Below are 17,779 nucleotides of genomic sequence, written 5' to 3' on the forward strand. Positions count from 1 at the left end.
CAATTCCCTGCACCACCATAAAGCAAAACTGAGCAGTGTTGTAGTAAAAAGAAAAAAAAAAAAATCGCAAAGCTGAAAAGCACCCCAGATTCTGCATGTGTGAATTAATGTAATCTTTTTTTTCACTGTTCAGCTCTGGTTGCTGGTGGTGGTGATGTGTGTGTAGTGAGGGCAGGGGTGGGGGTACTTGAACCTGGGACCACTGAGCCTCTGGCATGAAAGTCTTTTTGCATTATCATTATGCTATTTCCCCAGCTCTTAACATAATCACTTTTTAATGACAAAGTTACATAGTGGTAAATTATAGTCACATTAAAAGATGCATAGCTATTATAATTTTTAAATTTTTTTTGTTGATGCCCATTTTTTTTTTTTATTTATAAAAAGGAAACTATGACAAAACCATAGGATAACAGGGATACATCGCCACACAATTCCCACCATTAGAATTCCGTATCCCATCCCTTCCCTTGATAGCTTTCCTATTCTTTAACCCTCTGGGATTATCTAGAAGACTATTTTTATTTATTTTTAAATATTTATTTCCTTTTTGTTGCCCTTGTTGTTTTTATTGTTGTTGTAGTTATTATTGTTGTTGATGTCCTCATTGTTGGACCTGCTTCACCGTCTGTGAAGGGACTCCCCAGCAGGTGGGGGAGCCGGGGCTCGAACCAGGATCCTTGGGCCAGTCCTTGCACTATTTTTATTTTTTTAACCAGAGCATTGCTCAGCTCTGGCATTGAACCTGGGACTTGGGAGGCTCAGACATTGATAATCTTTTTGCATAACCATTATGCTGTCTTTCAAAAAGAAAACAATATCCTTGCTTCCACTAGCACAATTCCTGGCGCCCAGCTACTTCTCAGTCTTCCTGACCATCTTCACTTAGCGTCCACCGAGCACTTTCTTTCCTGGCCTCTCCCATCTCATCTCTCCGCCACGGGCGGCGGTGGACTAGAGGCTGTCTCTGCAACACCAGGCTATCACATGGAGGGGCGCAAGCATAACCAGTCCACACCAGCCAATTTACTGGGGAGAATCCAGGATGAACTGCTGCACTTGGGGCTGCGCGCAGGGCGGATCCCGCTAAAGCGGGTGCGCGCCGGGAGCGCAGGAGGGCCAGGCCGGCTGAACTTGAACAGGCTCAGCGGGGCGGGGCGTGCTGCACGCCCAGGGGGCGGGGCGAAGCGGGCCGTTCCCAGCCCCGCCCCCACTGCGCGGGGGCGTTGGGGTGAGGGGTCGCTTGCCTTTCAGGTCCTAGCAGCTTACAGGAAACCAACTCTCCGTATAATCGAACTTTAACTCTCGTTCACAAAGTAACACCCTCAGTGCGATTTATATATGCGACAGCATGGGTCATCCCGCGGATCGGGGGGCGAAGCGGCCCGCTGCTTGGATCTATAAAAGGAGTTGCACACCCCTGCCAGGACCTGGCACGGAGCAGGCCGCCTGCAGGATATGGGGGGTGGAGCGCACTTCTGCCAGGACCCTGCGTGCAGCGTCCCTCCGGCCCGCCCAGCTTCTGGTCCTCTGCCCGGATTCCCCGATCGAGCTCTCCGCCGCATCCTGAGCTTCGCCCGCACTCAGGGCCCCTGCCGCCGCCACCCTGGCGCTTCCCGCCGAGCCCGCCTGCGCCCTGTGCCAGCGCGCCCCCCGCGAACCGGTGCGCGCCGACTGCGGCCACCGCTTCTGCCGGGCGTGCGTGGTGCGCTTCTGGGCCGAGGAGGACGGGCCCTTCCCGTGCCCCGAGTGCGCCGACGACTGCTGGCAGCGCGCCGTGGAGCCCGGTCGCCCGCCGCTCAGCCGCCGCCTGCTGGCGCTCGAGGAGGCGGCCGCGGGGCCCGTGCGCGACGGCCCGGCCAGCGAGGCGGCGCTGCAGCTCCTGTGCCGCGCGGACGGTCGCCCGCTGTGCTCCACCTGCCGCGGGGCGGCGGGGCCCGAGCCGCCCGAGTGGGAGCCGCGCTGGAGGAAGGCGCTGCGCGGCAAGGTGCTCGGCACAGCCCGGCCCCGGCCCCCGCGGGCGGGCTGCCCTCCTTTCCCACCCCCCGCTCCGTGCCCCGGTACCCAGCCCCCCCACCCCCCTTTGTCGGCGCCCTAGGCACTGCCCCGCCCCAGACGCCACTCCCAGCGAAGGGGGCCCGCACCCCCCACCCACCTCGCCCTCAGATCAGATCAGTGACAGCCCTCACCCGTCGTCTGCATCCCCGTGAGCTGCCTTGTCTGCCCCTCAGGCCTCCGAGAAAGGGTATCTCCCGCGCCCCTTGCCCATCTGGCCTTCCCCTGATTGCCCTCCCTGGTCTCCACCCGCGCAGGGAGTCCAGTTTCCCATCTTGTCTCCACATCTGGCTCCTTGAGCCTCACTCCCCCCCCCACCCCACCTACACACACACACAAACGCCCCTTTGTCCCCTGATCCCATGTCCTTGAGCCTCACTCCCCCCCCCACCCCACCTACACACACACACAAACGCCCCGTTGTCCTCTGATCCCATGCCACCCCCAACTTTCTAGAGGCTTTGCTGTGTTCTCCATTGCATGTGACTCCTGATCCAGTGTGGAATCTAGTCACAGCTGGGAACCTAGAGACCCACCTTGTGTGTGTGTAGGGGAGGTAGTGACACAGTGTTGTTTCCCAGGGCGCTGCAGTATCTTATGTGGCCCTTGCCATGCAAGAAGGGAAAGAGTGGAGGGTGTCTGTGTCTGTTGGGCCTCAGGGGCCCGTGTGAGCCAGCAGTGGATGTGACTATGCAGTTGGGACTCTTCTGCTGAGACCTTACACTCACTGGCCAGTGCACAGTGTTGGACAGGTTCCTGTGGTGTTCATCCTCAACCTAAAGTGATCGACCACACATTCCTTCAGTGGGATTCCTAGAGGGAGTCTGAGGTGAGGCGCCAGGTTTTGGGAAGGCTCTCCATCCTGGGATTGGTGACGAACTGCCAAGTCACCCTGTTGAGTTCTCAGCAAGGTGTTTCTGTCAGTAGATTCACCAGTGAGGCACCCCCTGCCCCCCTACACACACACCTGCAGAGCCTCTCTGGCAGCAAAACCTTCAGAGACCTGCCTTGTGTGTGGTCAGGTCGTCAGCAGACGTTGGGACACAGTGACTCTGGACTGGATTAAAGGGTCCCCGTAGTAACAAGACTCTCTTTCAGGAGAATAAGGGGTCTGTGGAGATCATGAGGAAAGACTTAAATGATGCACGGGACCTGCATGGCCAGGCTGAGTCTGCTGCTGCTGTGTGGAAGGTAAGCGGTGGGGGTGGAGGGGTCTCTGCCTGGGCTCTGTGTGAAGGAGTAACCCTACCTGCCAGTGTCTTTGGATGGGATTAGAAATAGGCCACTGCTGAGGGGGCAGTAGGTGGGGTGCACCCTGTGTTGCCTGGGGACACAGGCGTGTCCCTCCCTGCCACCTGCCTGCAGGGACATGTGATGGACCGGAGGAAGAAGGCCCTGACTGACTACCGGAAGCTTCGGGCCTTCTTTGTTGAGGAGGAGCAGCACTTCCTGCAGGAGGCCGAGAAGGAGGAGGGGTCCCCAGAAGATGAGGACTCAGACCCCGCTGAGCGCTTCCAGTCACTGCTGCAGGCGGTGTCTGAGCTGGAAAAGAGGCACCACAGCTTGGGGCTCAACATGCTGCTCCAGGTAGGCCCCCCAAAGAGGGCTGACCTCAGGGTACTCTCCTCATTCCACTTGGGGCTGAATTTCAGGAAGAACCATTGGGGACTCCCCAGCCTCCCTGTGGAAAGGGTTTTTTTTTTTTTTTTTTTTTTTTTTTTGGAGAGGGGGACTTGTACCCTGGTACTGAAATTCCTGCATTCAGGTTCTACCTGCTGGAAGTGGGTGTAGGGTCCAGGAGTTGCAGGACACCAGGATTAGAGAGGGTGACTATCTGGTCCTGTTCCTGAAGGCTTTTTGTTTTTTTCCAGGGTTATTGCTGGGATTTGGTGCCAGCACTACAAATCCACTGCTCCTAGTGGCATTTTTTTCTTCTTCCATTTTATTGGATAGGACAGAGAGAAATTGAGGGGGGCAGATAGAGAGAAGGACACAGACCCGCTTCACCACTTGTGAGGCATCACCCCTGCAGGGGGGTGCTGGGGGCTGAAACTCAGGTCCTTGTACTTCATCTGAATGTTCTCATCACACCTTCTGCCTCTAGGCTGGGCCTGATCTTTGAGCCTCTAGGTACTATGCACCCCATCTACTCATCCAACCAGCTTTCCCAGGCTGGATTCCCTTTCATCTCCAGCACTTAGTGGGTGATGGTTGTGGGTGGAGGCTTAGCCTGGGGGACAAGTCTGGGGCTGGTGAAAGTGGGGGACCATGTCCTGGGGTCCAGCACAGTAGCTCTCTCTCCCCTACCCTCCTCTCATTCTCTTCCAGTCTCTTTTTCTCATCTCCTTCCTCTCTTTTTCCTCTTCTCGCCCTCTCTCCCCTGTCCCCACAGTGAGGCGCTCTCCCTGCACCCAAGTGGAGGCCAAGGAAACTCCTTCCACTGCTGCAGCCTCTCCGTCTCCTCCTGCACCCATGGTGTCCATCACTCTGGGGCCTCCTCTAGGAGTTGACGGCCCCACATTCTTACGTTGTCCTCCTTGGGTCCGGGTCCCTCTTCCCCATGTCCCTGCTTCCCAGGCTGCAGGTGTTCACGGCAGAAGTCTGTATGGGCCGAGCACCGAGTACATCATGTTTCTCCATAAAGCTGTCTCCTTGCCAAGTCTCATGGACACCCGCCTGTACTTTCTGAACCGGCCAGAATTTATGCTGGGTGTCAATGGACCCTCACTCCTATCAGGTGTGTGGTGAGGGTTATGCTTGAGGTGGGAGTTGAGGGAGAGGAAGGCCAGGGTCCCAGGTCCAGAGGCAGGCAGACAGCCTGCGACAGGATGGTATGTCCCAAATGCACCTGCCCCTTGCTGGCCATCACAGTTTTGGCTGTGGGCCCCTATAACCAATCCTCCCTGGTGTCTACAGGCATGGGCCCTGACACTGTCTCATGGGAACTGTGTGTTGGGGGCTTCCAAGCTCTTGCCCACCAGCCTTGGGGTTTGGGAGAGTGGGTGTCTTCTCTAGTGCTGCACATCCGAAACTGTGTATTCCTCTAGCACCACCTCCACCTTTGTCTAGAGCAGGAGCCATAGGCTTGTCTGCCAAGAGGTAGGACCGTGCTTTATACAATTTGGCTCCACTCAGTTCAGAACCAGAGCACCTTAGCCTCAGGCTTCTCTGTCCCTGCAGCCAATGCTCTTCACACTATTGAAGTCATCCCTCAGGTGACCACACACCACTCGGGAGGTGCCCTGAAGCTCAGCAGAGATGCTGCTCTGGGTCTAGCCGAGATCAGGGAACAGTTTGTGTTTCTGGAAAGCAGTCTGGGAAGGGGAGGGGGTGGAGGGGGTCACATTGAGTGATGGGGTGAGTTGGGCCAGCTGGGACATTCAGGGAGTCACGGTCGCTCACACCTGTTGCAGCTTTGCGGGATCCCGGTGGTGGTGGTTTATCAGGGCAGGTGGTGCGGGTTAACTTTGGCAGAGGGAAAGGCACGCAACTCAGAGCAGCTAGGAGAGAGTCGCCCTCCAGGTGAAACACGCTGGGTCACTGCTGATGTCCCGCAGGGTGTCTTGGGTGTCTGGCCTCTGCTGTGTCCACTCCATTCTGTCTCCAGTGACAGCCAGCTGCTCTAGGGAGATCTAGTTGCAGGCCCCGGACCCGTGCCCTCTTCACGATAAAGACTTTGAGTGGGTCCTAAGCACAGACCCCCACGTCAGGCAGGGGTACCTCAAGGACTCATAGGCAAAGGCCAGATGTCTTTGTATGGTGAGTGGCCTCCACCTGGGGCTGGTGCGCCCGAGATGCCACTAAGGTTCCATGGTGGTTGCTGAGTCTGGGGTAGCAGGTGGGTGGACACAACCCCAGGAAGAGCCCTGGTGGTGAACTCGTTCAGGTGCAGCTGCTCCCATGGAAATGACCTTTGGCAGCCGCGACTTTTACCAGTTCAGGTCTGCAGGTCTCTCACAAAGCCTGCCTCTCGCCATCAGGGTGGAATGTGGATGGTGGGTGTGGAGCACGAGAGCCACCCACCGTGGCAGAAACTGCTGCAGACTGGGCCCACTGAGTGCTAGTGACAGGTCCCACAGGTGGCGGGGTCGGACTTGAGAATAGCACTCCTCTGCTGAGCCCAGTGTCCCGCAGCAGTGCTCGGGTGTGCTGTGTCAGGACCGGCACAGTTGCTGCCAGACTGACAGGGGCAGTTCTGGAGCTCAAGAGGACCCAGAGCAGCCCGGAATGTAAACCGGACAAACTGAGGAGGGAGAGATGCTTAGGTGGCCTAGTTTGGGGAGCAGGAGCAGTCGTGCCGCAGGAGCAAAATACAAGGGCACCAGGTCCTTGCCCACACTTGCTGGGACACTTAGGGCACAATGACCCCGGGACCAGCAGCCTCACTCCTGATATCCATTCCAGGGCTGGTGGGTGGGGCTGGTACTGATGCCACTCACAGAGGGAAAGTGGGTGATGAAGGCTGCAGAGAGCAGCACAGCTCAAGGAGTGGGGTGTGGGGGGCGACAGGAGCTGGACACGGGATCTGGTGGGCTTTAAGGCCCTGGCGGAGCTACAAAAATAAAGGGTGGGGTAAAATGACTTGTCAGTTGAGAATGTGTACAAGCACTGCTGCAGTTCATGGTTCACAAGACCCTTCACCTTCTTAAATGGACATAGAGAGCAGGTGCTGTGGTGGGTGGGGGCAGGGAGGGAAACAGGTGTAAACAAAGCAAGAAGGAAGGTGCCCAAGGTGGCAAAGTCGCTGCAGATGGCAAAGGACTCAGGACATCATGGGCTCAGACCAGCTTCCAGGGTGCTTTTTCATCTAATGTCTAACTAGTTCTGTAATTGGGTCCCTATCAAGGTAGGGTGTGTGTGTGTGTAAGTGTGCAAAGGGACCCTTGGAAATATTAAAGTGACAAGCATTCAGGCAGAGGCTGAATTCTAACAAGGCAGAAAGCCAGTTGCTTTCACACACACTCAGCAGGTCTCGGCAACATGACAGTTGTTGCGACTCCTTAGGCTGTGCACCTAACCCTCCCCCCCCCCCCCCCCCCCGTGTCCTTTACTTCATTCTAAAGACTTGTGTTCTGACGGAGCCTCAGTGACATGCTTCCAAGCTTCCATCAGGATGTATACCCCTCCTCAATGGCTCCGGTGTGAGAACAGCTGTTGTGTTAGTAGGTCCAAAGATTTGGCCTAAGCCCATGCCCAGCTTTCTGGGACAGGTCAGTGCCTGGAAGGCCACAGCCAACCAAGAGCGAGCTGAAATCACATGCAAAGTCATGTTTCTACATGTTCCTGACAGGCAGAGGGAAGTCTACAGATCACCACCCACATGTTTCTTCTTTTTGTTTTGCTGCCATCAGTGCTCTGATGCCTACATGATCCCACTGCTGCTCTCCTGGTGGATAGTTTTATTTTTTAGAGGTGAGAGAAATGGGGAATGACCTGGTGGTTGGGCATTGAATGAATGATGCTAAGTTTGATCGCCGGCATCAAATGTGTCAGTGATACTCCTTGAGTTTTTCTGTGATAATACATATTTATTTTAAATAAAAATTTTAAATGGAGAGGGCCAGGCAGGCGGCGGTGCACCTGGTTAAATGAACACATTACAATGCTCAAGGACCCGGGTTTAAGCCCCTGGTCCCCACCTGCAAGGAGAAAGCTTCATGAATAGTGAAGCAGTGCTGCAGGTGTCCTCTCTATCTCCCCTATCCCTCTCAATTTCTCTGTTTCTACCCAGTAAATAAAAATAATCTTTTAAAAGAAGGGGAGGGGAAAAAACACCATAGCATTACTTTACCATTTGTGAATCTTTCTTGCAAAGAAATGGAGAGTGATTAAAATTTACCACTGGCATATCAGATGTTGGGGGCAATCAGCTGTCAGAATTAAGTTCCTACAGCATGCTTTAACAAGCTGAAGTATGTTTTTTCCTACCAGAGCACTGGCTAATGGTGATGCCTCATGAGGACTGAACCTGGGACCTTGAAGCCTCTGGCAAGAGAGTCTTTTTGCATAACCATAATGGTATCTCATTCACCCTTTTTCTAGAATAGACAGAAGTCGAGGAGAGAGGGAGACAGAAGGAAAGAAACACCTGCAACACTTGTTTCACCCCTCAGGCAGCTTCTCCAATACAAGGGAGGGGTTCCTGCTCCTTGTGCATTGTGACTTATGCTCAGTCAGGTGCACCACCACCTGTGGTTCTTCCCCGTTTAAAATAGAAATCGAGGAGAGGGCTGGGCAGTGACACACCCAGTTAAGCGCACACAATTCTATATGCAAGGACCCAAATTTGAGCCCCACTCCCCATCTGCAGCGCGTATGCTACACGAGCGGTGAAGCAGGTCTGCAGGTGTCTTTCTCAATTTCTGCCCCAATGAATAAAAAGTGTGTGGGGGGGGAGCTTCTAGGATCAGTAGATTAATGGTGCCAGTACCCAACCCCAGGGATACCCTGGAGGCAAAAGAAAAAAGACCCTCTTTCTAAAAAATTATTTTTAAATAATTAAAAGAAATAGAGGAGGGAGAGACACCTGGCAGCACTGCTTCACTAAGCTTACTCCCCGCTCCTTGTGAGGGGGACTGGGGGCTTGAACCTATGTCCTTACACATGGCAACGGGTGTGCTCTACCCGGTGCACCACAGCCCCGCTCGCCGCCTCACCCCTCCTTTTTTTTTTCTTCACAAGTGCTTTGCACAAATGAGTTGACACATTTAAATAACACCAAAAGGGTGTCAACAGCTTCCTCACTTGTATTTGGAAGAAGACAACGCTCTTACAAAAGTGCTCAACCCCTCTCCCCTGAACTCATTCTGAGATCATGATGATGTCTTCCTCTGCACCGTCCTTTCCACAGACACAATCAAAGGTGTCTTCCCTGCTGCGGTCAGGGCCAACCAGGCCACTGCGGAGAGCTGAAGCACTCCCCTTACCACCCAGAATTCAGGGACACTGGTCACAAGGCCAGCATGTTTGGGGCTCTGCCGTTCCTGGAAGTCCTATTCAGGACCCGGCCCCCCAGGGACATCCGCGCTCCGCTTGCCCAAGCGGGGCCACCGGCGCATTAACGGGAACCTGAGCAGCACGACTTGGTTGAAATGCTCATAGCTCTGCCTCCCATGCGGCGGAGGTGAGCACCGCGCCCAGCTGCCGCTGCTGTATGCAAATGAGGTTGCTTTGTAAGTCTCGTCTGATTGGAGGAACGATGAGAGCACAGTAACCAGTGGGACTCTCAGGTTTCAGAGCGCCTTCACCTCATTGGTCACTGCAGCAGGCCTGAGGCGCGTTCCCTAATGTAAACCTACTGGCTACACTCCAAGGGCAAAGGCCCAGAGATTGAGATGTTGGAGCTGGCCTGCGCATGATGCGGTGGGCGACAGGAGGAAGGGCAATGCATGACAAACCAAACACGGTTTGACCATACTGCTCCCCAAGAAGGCCAAAAGCTACCCCCAAACCAAGAGCAGGGAGTCGGGCGGTAGCACAGCAGGTTACGTGCAGGTGGGGCAAAGCGCAACTGTGTGGGATTATTCATTTTACCTTAGTTTCTCCGAAGACCCCCCATTGCAGGTGAATGAACCTATGGAGGCCTGGGGGGTAGGGAGGGGCTCAGTACTCTTGTACTATTGGGGGACCCAGTTCAGTCACCATTTTACAGAGGAAAGAATTCCAAATGAGACAAAACGACTGGCAAAGCTGCATCCTGGCACACAACCAAGCAAGGATTTAGGATATTGGACTCGACTCCTAATGGCCTGGGCTGGGCTGGGCTGGGCTCAGGGGAAAGTGGGTGTTGAAGGAGGGTCTCTGTCTTTCTCCTCTCCCTGGCCCTGGTGAGGCTCTAATGTCAGTTGGGGGTGCAGGTACCGAGTAGATAGGAGTGTGGGGTCCTGTGTCCAGAGGCAGAAGAATAGCCGGAGGGGGGCCGTGAAAGTGAGTCTATGAAAGATATAGATGAGGGAGCCGTGGGGCCTGAGGAAAGTGAGACTTCGGGCATCACAGTCCAGGAGTATGCCCACCTGGCTCAGGGGCTCCCTCAGTTGGATCCTCACCCTCGGGTAGGTGAGTGCCCGGAGCGTCTTCATATACCACTCCAGGGCCCAGATCCCATGCTGGGGTGACTTGGGAATTCTCCCCTTCCTCTCAACACTCTCCTGACACACGCCCAGTATCCAGGCCTTTCTGGAGCCCACCTGGACCTCCCAATAGTGCCTCCCTGTGGAGAAGCGCTGCAGTCCCAGCACGCAGGGGTCCTTGTCAAACCTGCCCGGGTAGTTGGGGACCTCTTCTTTGAACCACAGTCGTTTCATGCTCCTGCCATCCTTGAGCAGTTCCAATATTGGGCTTGCAGTGTCAGGGTCCAGGATACCTGGGGAAAGATAAAGGGGGAAGTCAGATTAAGGAGTGGTGGCCCAGTGCTCCTGGAGGATTAGCCATCCCATGTCTCTGGGAGCAGAGGGTCTCACGCTGCCCCCAATTCTGCCGTGGCACCACACATCAGCTTGATGCCCAGCAAACTGACATGTGTGGTGAGCCTGGAGGCCAGACTCCCACTGGGACCTCTGGGACTCACTTCGATCTACAGCTGGAGTCTGTCTTTACTGGGGGGACAGCACTGCCTGCCTTCGCTTAATGGCTCTCATTTAGGACAGGCAAGATAGCTCACCTGGGAAGGTGCCTACTTTGCTATGTGCATAACATGCCTGACCCCACCACATTGGAGGAAGAAGCTTCAGTGATATATTCCCCCCTCCCAAACACACACACATACCACCATGCCCCTCTTCCTCTGTGTTTCAGTCTGAAAGAACAAGTTGGCTAGGAGTGATGTAGTCCCAGTGATGACAAAAATAAATAAATAAAGACCTCTGATTCACTTTTTTTTTCCCTCCACCAAGATTATTGCTACAAACCCACTGCTCTTGATGGCCATTTTTCCTTTTATTATTTTTTTAAAATGTCTATTTTATTGAGTAGGGCAGAGAAATCAAGAGAGGAGGGAAGGAATGATGGGGGGGGGGGGTCAGGCGGTAGCACAACGAGTTAAGCGTATGTGGTGCAAAGCGCAAGGACCTGCGGAAGGATCCTGGTTCGAGCCCCTGGCTCCCCACCTACAGGAGAGTCGCTTCACAACTGGTGAAGCAGGTCTGCAGCTGTCTATCTTTCTCTCCCCCTCTCTGTCTTCCCCTCATCTTTCCATTTCTCTCTGTCCTATCCAACAATGAAGACATCAACAACAATAATAACCACAACAAGGGAAACAAAAGGGGGAAAATGGCATCCAGGAGCAGTGGATTCATGGTGCAGGCACTGAGCCCCAGCAATAACCCTGGAGGCAAAAAAGAGAGAGAGAGAGAGAGAAAATGAAACATCTACAGACCTGCTTCACCACTTGTGAAGCTTTCCTCCTGCAGGTGGGGAGTGGGGCCTCGAACCCGGATCCTTGCTCATAGTTATACATGTGCTTAACTAGGTGCACTGCTCAGCCCCTCTGATTCATTCTAGTGTGTGTGTGTGTGTGTGTGTGTGTGTGTGTGTTTACCAAAGGACTGCTTATCTGGCTGGGGATTGAACCTGGGACCTTGGAACCTCAGTCATGAGTCTTTTGCAGGGAGGTGCTAGCGCAGTGGTTTAAGCACACATGGTACGAAGTGCAAGGACCGGGTAAGAATCCCAGTTCAAGCCCCCAGCTCCCCACCTGCAGGGGAGTAGTTTCACAGAGGTGAAGCAGGTCTAAAGGTGTCTATCTTTCACTACCCCCCTCTGTCTTTCCCTCCTCTCCATTTCTCTCTGTCCTATCTAACAATGATAACATCAGTAACAACAACAATAAAACAACAAGGGCAACAAAAGGGAAAATAAATATAAAAAGATTTTAAAAGAAAGTCTTTTGCAGAACCACTATGCTACCTCTTCAGCACTGTTCTACACTGTTCCACATAAAATCCTGACAATTCAGCTTGCACATCAGAGGCACATCCCTTCTAAACCCACATTCCTAGTCCTCATTCACCACAGCTACCACCCCCCCTCATTGAGGGAGGTCCTCTTCTTTCTTCCCAGCAGGCTTCAGTGCCTCCACTCTTTCTTGCACTGGTACCATCCTACCATCACCAAAGAACCTGGAGATTCTATGACTGTCCTAGTCCACTCCTAGTCCAGGGCTCCTGCTTACCCTCTGCCAGTGGGTCCTCTGTGGGGCTGGCCTGCTGCCTCTGCTCCTCCTCTGAGTGCTCTCTCTCTGCTTCCAGCTGCTGCCTGTTCTTTTGCTGGCATTTCCAAAAGAGGCAGATGACTCCAGCAGCTGTCATCCCTACTGCAGCGATCAGAGGCAGAACTATTTTCCACACCGCAAATGAAGACCTTGAATTATGGAGAGCTGAAAGAGTTCCAGAGTGCTGTGAACATCATGGGGAGAGCTTCCTGGTCTGCAGGCTACAAACCTACAGTTTGTAGCTGGTGGGCTGAGGGGCACAGTATTTACAGACTGCTCTGATATGGTCGGGGGGACACGTGTCTTCAGGGGTGGAAGGAGACAGAGGCACAAAAGAAGCAGCCAGCAGAGAAATGTGACAGGGTGGAAACTATTGGGCGAATTTGGGGACAGAGTGCATAGAGTTCTGTCATTCTTAAAAAATCTCTCTAAGCTTGAAAGCAGGTAGAAATAAACATTTTATACAAAGTTAAACTTGGAAGCTGCCAAGGTACCCTTCATTAGGTAAATGGATAAACAAACTGTGGAGACAGTGGAATATTATTCAGCACTGAAAATGAGGGGCTAGGGAGACAGCTCAGTGTTGGAGCACAGGACTTGCATGCCTGAGGTCCCAGAGACTCCAGGTTCAACCCTCAGCATTGCCATATGCTCTGTTGCATCCCCCCATGTGTTTCACTCTTAATTTCTCAGAAACAAATATTAAAAGTGAATTAATGAATAGATAAAAAGAAATGTGCTATCAAGCCATGAAAACACATGGAAGACAGTCAACGAAAAGCTCACTTGGATAGTATACTGCTTTGCCATGTGTGTGATTCAGGTTTTAGCCTGGTCCGCACTGCACTAAAGGACACTCCAATGCTGTGGGCTATCTATCTATCTATCAATCATTTATTTATCTATCTAAAGAAAAGGGGGGTAGGTAGTGGTGCACCTGGTTGAGTGCACACATTACCATGTGCAAGAATGTGGGTTCAAACTCTCCTCCCCACTTGAAGGAAAGAAGCTTCATGAGCAGTGAAGCAGGCATCTCTCTTTCTCATTCCCTCTATTTCCCCCTCCACTCTCAAATTCTGTCTGTCCTATCAAAAATAAAATAAAGGGGAAAAAAAATGTCTTGGGAGCAGTGATTTTGTTGTGCAGGCCCCAAGCCCCAGTAATAGCCATGGGGACAATAAAAATTAAAATAAAATAAAGTGGAGGGGATTGGGCGTTAGCACAGTGGGTTAAGTGAATGTGGCACAAAGCACAAGGATCCAGTTTTGAGCCCCTGGCTCCCCACCTGCAGGAGAATCTCTTCACAGGCGGTGAACCAGGTCTGCAGATGTCTATCTTTCTCTCCCCCTCTCTGTCTTCCCCTCCTCTCTCCACTTCTCTCTGCCCTATCCAACAACAGCAGCATCCATAGCAATAATAACAATAACAGCAACAACAAGGGCAATAAAATGGGGAAGGCTCCAGGAGCAGTAAATTTGTAGTGCAGGCACTGAGCACCAGCAATAACCCTGGAGGCAAAAAAAAGATAAAAATAAATAAAATAAAGGAAAGGAAATGCATGGAAGAACCTGAAGTGCGTGTTACTAAGTGAGAGAAGACAATCTACAAAGATAGCATGCTGTGTGATTCCAGTGGTGTGACATCCCAAAAGCCCAGAGAAGGTGACACTAAAGAGGCAGTGAGGTCAGTGGGGAGAGGGATGAGCTGAGGAGTGTGAGGGCTGTAAACCAGCTTCTCTTCGACACCGTACAGGACACATTATGCTTCTTCTAGAATCCATGGGGTGGACACCACCAAGAGTCACTCTGACTGTGGACTTTTTTTTTTTCTGTCACCATTCCAGGTGGACATATTTTTATAGAGAGGGTGAAAAGCAGAGAGATAGGGAGAGAGGTAGAGCAGAAGGAAAGATACCTACAGCACTGTTCCATCACTTATGAAGCCTCTCCTTGTAGGTAAGCTACCACCGAACTATGGAGCTCAATGATGATGTGTCCATGTAGGCTCATTAGTTCTAACAAGTGGACCACCGTGTGTGTGTATGTGTGCATGTGGCAGGGGGCGGGGGGAGGTATTGATAATGGGAGGCCGTGCATCTGTGGGGGCAGAAGGTGTATGGGAAGGTCAGTGCCTTCCTCATGTTGTCACTGTTGTCCTAAAGCTGCTCAAAGATAAAAAGGTGAAAAATGTTTGACCCAGAAGTGCATCTTTGAATTTACAGCATGAGTTTGCACTGCATATCACATATGCCAGAATTTTGCTCTTACCCGTCTTCCCTCTCCCTCTCTCTCTCTCTCTCTGTTTCATGAAATAATTTTTTTCTTTCTATTTATTTATTTAACCAAAGCACTCATCAGCTGTGGTTTATGGTGGTGTGGGGGATTGAACCTGGAATTTTGGAGCCTCAGACAGGAGAGTCTCTTTGCATAACCATTGTACTATCTATCCCCGCCCTCTTTCTTTATTTTTAAACTAGGACATAGGAGGTAGCATGCCTGAGGCTCTGAGGTCCCAGGTTCACTCCCCAGCATCACCATAAGCCAGAGCTAAGCAGTGTTGTAGTTAAAATAATAGTAATAATAAATAATAATACTTTTTAAAAAGATTTAATATAATAACATGCAGCTGGAAAGGTGACTCAGTGCTAGAGGACAGGACTTGTAGAAGATCCCTGTTACCACATATGCCAGAGTGATGTTCTGGTTTCTCCCTGTCATAAATAAATAAATATATCTTTTTTATTTTTTTGATAGGGCAGATAAATTGATAGACGAGGGACAGAGAGACAGAGAGACACCTGCAGCACTTGCTTCACTACTTCTGAAGCTTCCTCCCTACAGGTGGGGACCAGAAGGTTAAACCCAGTTCCTTGTACATGGTAACGTGTGTTCAACCAGTTGTACTACTGTCTGGCCCTTAAATAAATATATTTTAAAATGTATTTTTTAGTGGGCTGGAGAGATAGCATAACCATTATGCAAAGAACCTTCTATCCCTGAAGTACTGAAGGTCTCAGGTTCAATCCCCAGCACCACCATAAGCCAGAGATGAGCAAAGCACTGGTAAAAAAAATAAATAAGCAAATTATATATATGGAGAGAGAGAGAGAGAGAGAGAGACTGAGGAAAAGGTGCAGAGAGAGAGCAGAGCAGAGCTCTGGTATATGGTGGTATGAGCTAGAAATTTAACCTGCCATCTGGTAGCCTCAGACATGAAAATCTTTTGTATCACCATCTGTCTCCCCAGTTCTTAAAAAGAAAAAATCTTAAAAAATATGTTAACATGGTGTGAAGCTTTCTTAATCTCTCCTGGAAAGTGATGTTTTCTTGGGTTTTATCTGTCCCCATCTCTGCTCTATCTCAATAATCAGTCCCTAAAACTATGACCTCACTTCCACCCCTCCCCCAGGCCAGTCCATGGGTGGGGACCTATCATAATCCAGCCCCCCTTGCCTTGGCCCTCTGGGTGGCCCCAGGAACCCAGGATTGGAGTTTTTGAGGACAAACCTTCACCAGGTAGGCGGTACTTGGCCACCTTTGGCGGTGGGTGGAAGGGGTTGGAGATGTAGCAGAAGAGACCTTCCACATGCCTGTCCCGGACAGTGACTCTGGACTCCACAGCAAACAGGCCTGTCTCTAGTGAGGAGACACTGGTCACAGAAGGGAGGTGCTGTCCCTGGAAGTCTGTCCACTTCACGTCGGGTTGCGGGTACCAGTCCTCAGAAGTGCACTTTGCTTGGGTCTCATGGTCATGGCTGTCATCTTGCACTAGGATTCGGGGCTCTGAGCCCAGTCCTGCAGGGAGAGACACCAGCTCCCATCCCTGCAGCCTTTCCCAGTGTTAGAGAGCTGGGTACCAGACTGCCTCCAAACATGGATTTGGAATCATCAAGAAGACTCTCTCCAATCCCCACTCCCCTCTGTCTCTCCCCAGCCCTCTTCTTTTTCTCCTTTCTCAGTGGGGTGATGAGAAGGAACAGTACCACCAGGACCACACACTAGAAGCTTCTAGAAAGTGGATTTGCTCAGCAGCCCTGCCTGTCATTGGTCATTCTCAGGTTTAGGAACTTTGGGTCCAATAGGTGGTGTAGAGCTGGAGCTAAACACTGAAGAAGAAGCTCTTGGGGTGGGGCGGACCAGAAGTTCCACAACTGCCCCCACCTGCCACCTGCAGCCACAGTGTGGCCTCATTGATCTGGGTGTCATCTTTGAAGAGGCAGTGGAATGTCCCATTGTCAGAAGGTGAGATGTTGTGGATCTTCACAGTGGCCTTGCCCTGGGCCAAGTGGACTCCCAGGAAAGTGGTCCTTCCCTGGTACAGGGGCATCTGCTCCTCTGGCAGATCACTGCCATTCACGTGCACGTGCACAGCCTGGGAGGGCTGGTCCCGGTACCACCGCAGCTCCATGTCCTTGGCGCTGATGTTGGGGGACAAGCAGCAGGTGAGCTCTGCATCTTTCCCCACCAAGGCCACAATGGGCTCAACATGTCCAGAGACCTTGAAGTCGGATTTGCCTTTAGGGGCAAGTGGGAAAGAAGTAAATTGGGTAAGTTCAGGGCGATGGGGGCCCCACCCCAGCCCAAAGTCCCCATGGGAGATGGAAAGATGCTGGCTGCCCTTAGGGCTTCCCCCTTCTGTCTTAGGGGTGGGGGTGCCCACTTACCACTTCCGGGGCTAGGACTGGACAGGAGCTGCAGGAGGGTGAGGGTGGTGAAGTAGCTGAGCAGGAAGGTCCCTTGACCTTGTGTTTGTGCCATGCCTGCTGGGGACAGAGACCTGAGACCCTGACAGCCCACTTGGTGGACATTAAGGCATGGCGTGGAGGCTAACAGCTGCAAAGGGAAAATGACCTTGGAAAGAAGTGCCGTGTGTGTGTGTGTGTGTGTGTGTGTGTGTGTGTTCCTGTAGCCAGAGACTGGCATATGTGTGATTTTATTACTCCAGGCTGCCTTTTCTTACTATTACTGATTAATTAATTAAATAATTTTTGCCAGAGCACTGCTCAGCTCTGGCTATGGCAGTATTGGGGGTTGAATTTGAGACCTCCGAACCTCAGGCATTAAAGTCTTTTTTGCGTAACCATTATGCTATCTCCCCATCTATGGGCTTTTTATTTTTCATTCGGATAGAAACAGATATACTGCCCTGAATCACCAGCTGACTGGGAAGAAGATCAAACTCTTTCCTTCCTCTTTTTTCTTTTCTTTTCTTTTTTCTTTTCGTTTCGCTTCTTTTCTTTCTTTTTTATATTTATTTATTTATTTTCCCTTTTGTTGCCCTTGTTGTTTTTTATTGTTGCTGTAGTTATTATTGTTGTTGTTATTGATAGATAGGACATAGAGAAATGGAGAGAGGAGGGGAAGACAGAGAGGGGGAGAGAAAGACAGACACCTGCAGACCTGCTTCACCGCTTGTGAAGCGACTCCCCTGCAGGTGGGGACCCGGGGGCTTGAACTGGGATCCTTAAGCCGGTCCTTGCACTTTGCACCATGTGTGCTTAACCTGCTGTGCCACTGC

The 17,779-nt window shown here is 51.9% G+C and overlaps 3 protein-coding genes across 3 annotated transcripts in view; 1 reads left to right on the forward strand and 2 right to left on the reverse strand.

Annotated features, from left to right (window-relative positions):
- Positions 1-17,779, reverse strand: part of H3-4 (H3.4 histone, cluster member) — an 82,189-nt gene that overhangs the window by 25,144 nt on the left and 39,266 nt on the right. The window lies entirely within an intron of this gene.
- Positions 988-13,074, forward strand: RNF187 (ring finger protein 187). Its single transcript, XM_060196922.1, has 6 exons — positions 988-1,231; positions 1,572-1,987; positions 3,154-3,246; positions 3,421-3,642; positions 4,384-4,792; positions 12,300-13,074. The coding sequence occupies exons 1-6, from the start codon at positions 988-990 to the stop codon at positions 12,341-12,343; spliced, it is 1,428 nt and encodes a 475-aa protein (XP_060052905.1). The 3' UTR covers positions 12,344-13,074.
- Positions 16,215-17,019, reverse strand: BTNL10 (Butyrophilin-like protein 10). Its single transcript, XM_007535093.2, has 2 exons — positions 16,926-17,019; positions 16,215-16,776 (listed from the first exon to the last, which is right to left on the reverse strand). The coding sequence occupies exons 1-2, from the start codon at positions 17,017-17,019 to the stop codon at positions 16,361-16,363; spliced, it is 510 nt and encodes a 169-aa protein (XP_007535155.2). The 3' UTR covers positions 16,215-16,360.

The sequence above is a fragment of the Erinaceus europaeus genome, chromosome 9 (genome assembly GCF_950295315.1).
Source record: "Erinaceus europaeus chromosome 9, mEriEur2.1, whole genome shotgun sequence".
Lineage (NCBI taxonomy): Eukaryota > Metazoa > Chordata > Mammalia > Eulipotyphla > Erinaceidae > Erinaceus > Erinaceus europaeus.

Excerpts from the sequence above, each read along its gene's own strand:
- RNF187 (XM_060196922.1), top strand. The coding sequence starts at position 988 with ATGGAGGGGCGCAAGCATAACCAGTCCACACCAGCCAATTTACTGGGG. Across the intron at positions 1,988-3,153 it reads GGAAGGCGCTGCGCGGCAAG|GAGAATAAGGGGTCTGTGGA; the intron begins GTGCTCGGCACA and ends ACTCTCTTTCAG. Across the intron at positions 3,643-4,383 it reads GGCTCAACATGCTGCTCCAG|TCTCTTTTTCTCATCTCCTT; the intron begins GTAGGCCCCCCA and ends ATTCTCTTCCAG.
- BTNL10 (XM_007535093.2), bottom strand. The coding sequence starts at position 17,019 with ATGGCACAAACACAAGGTCAAGGGACCTTCCTGCTCAGCTACTTCACC. Across the intron at positions 16,777-16,925 it reads CAGTCCTAGCCCCGGAAGTG|GCAAATCCGACTTCAAGGTC; the intron begins GTAAGTGGGCAC and ends TTGCCCCTAAAG.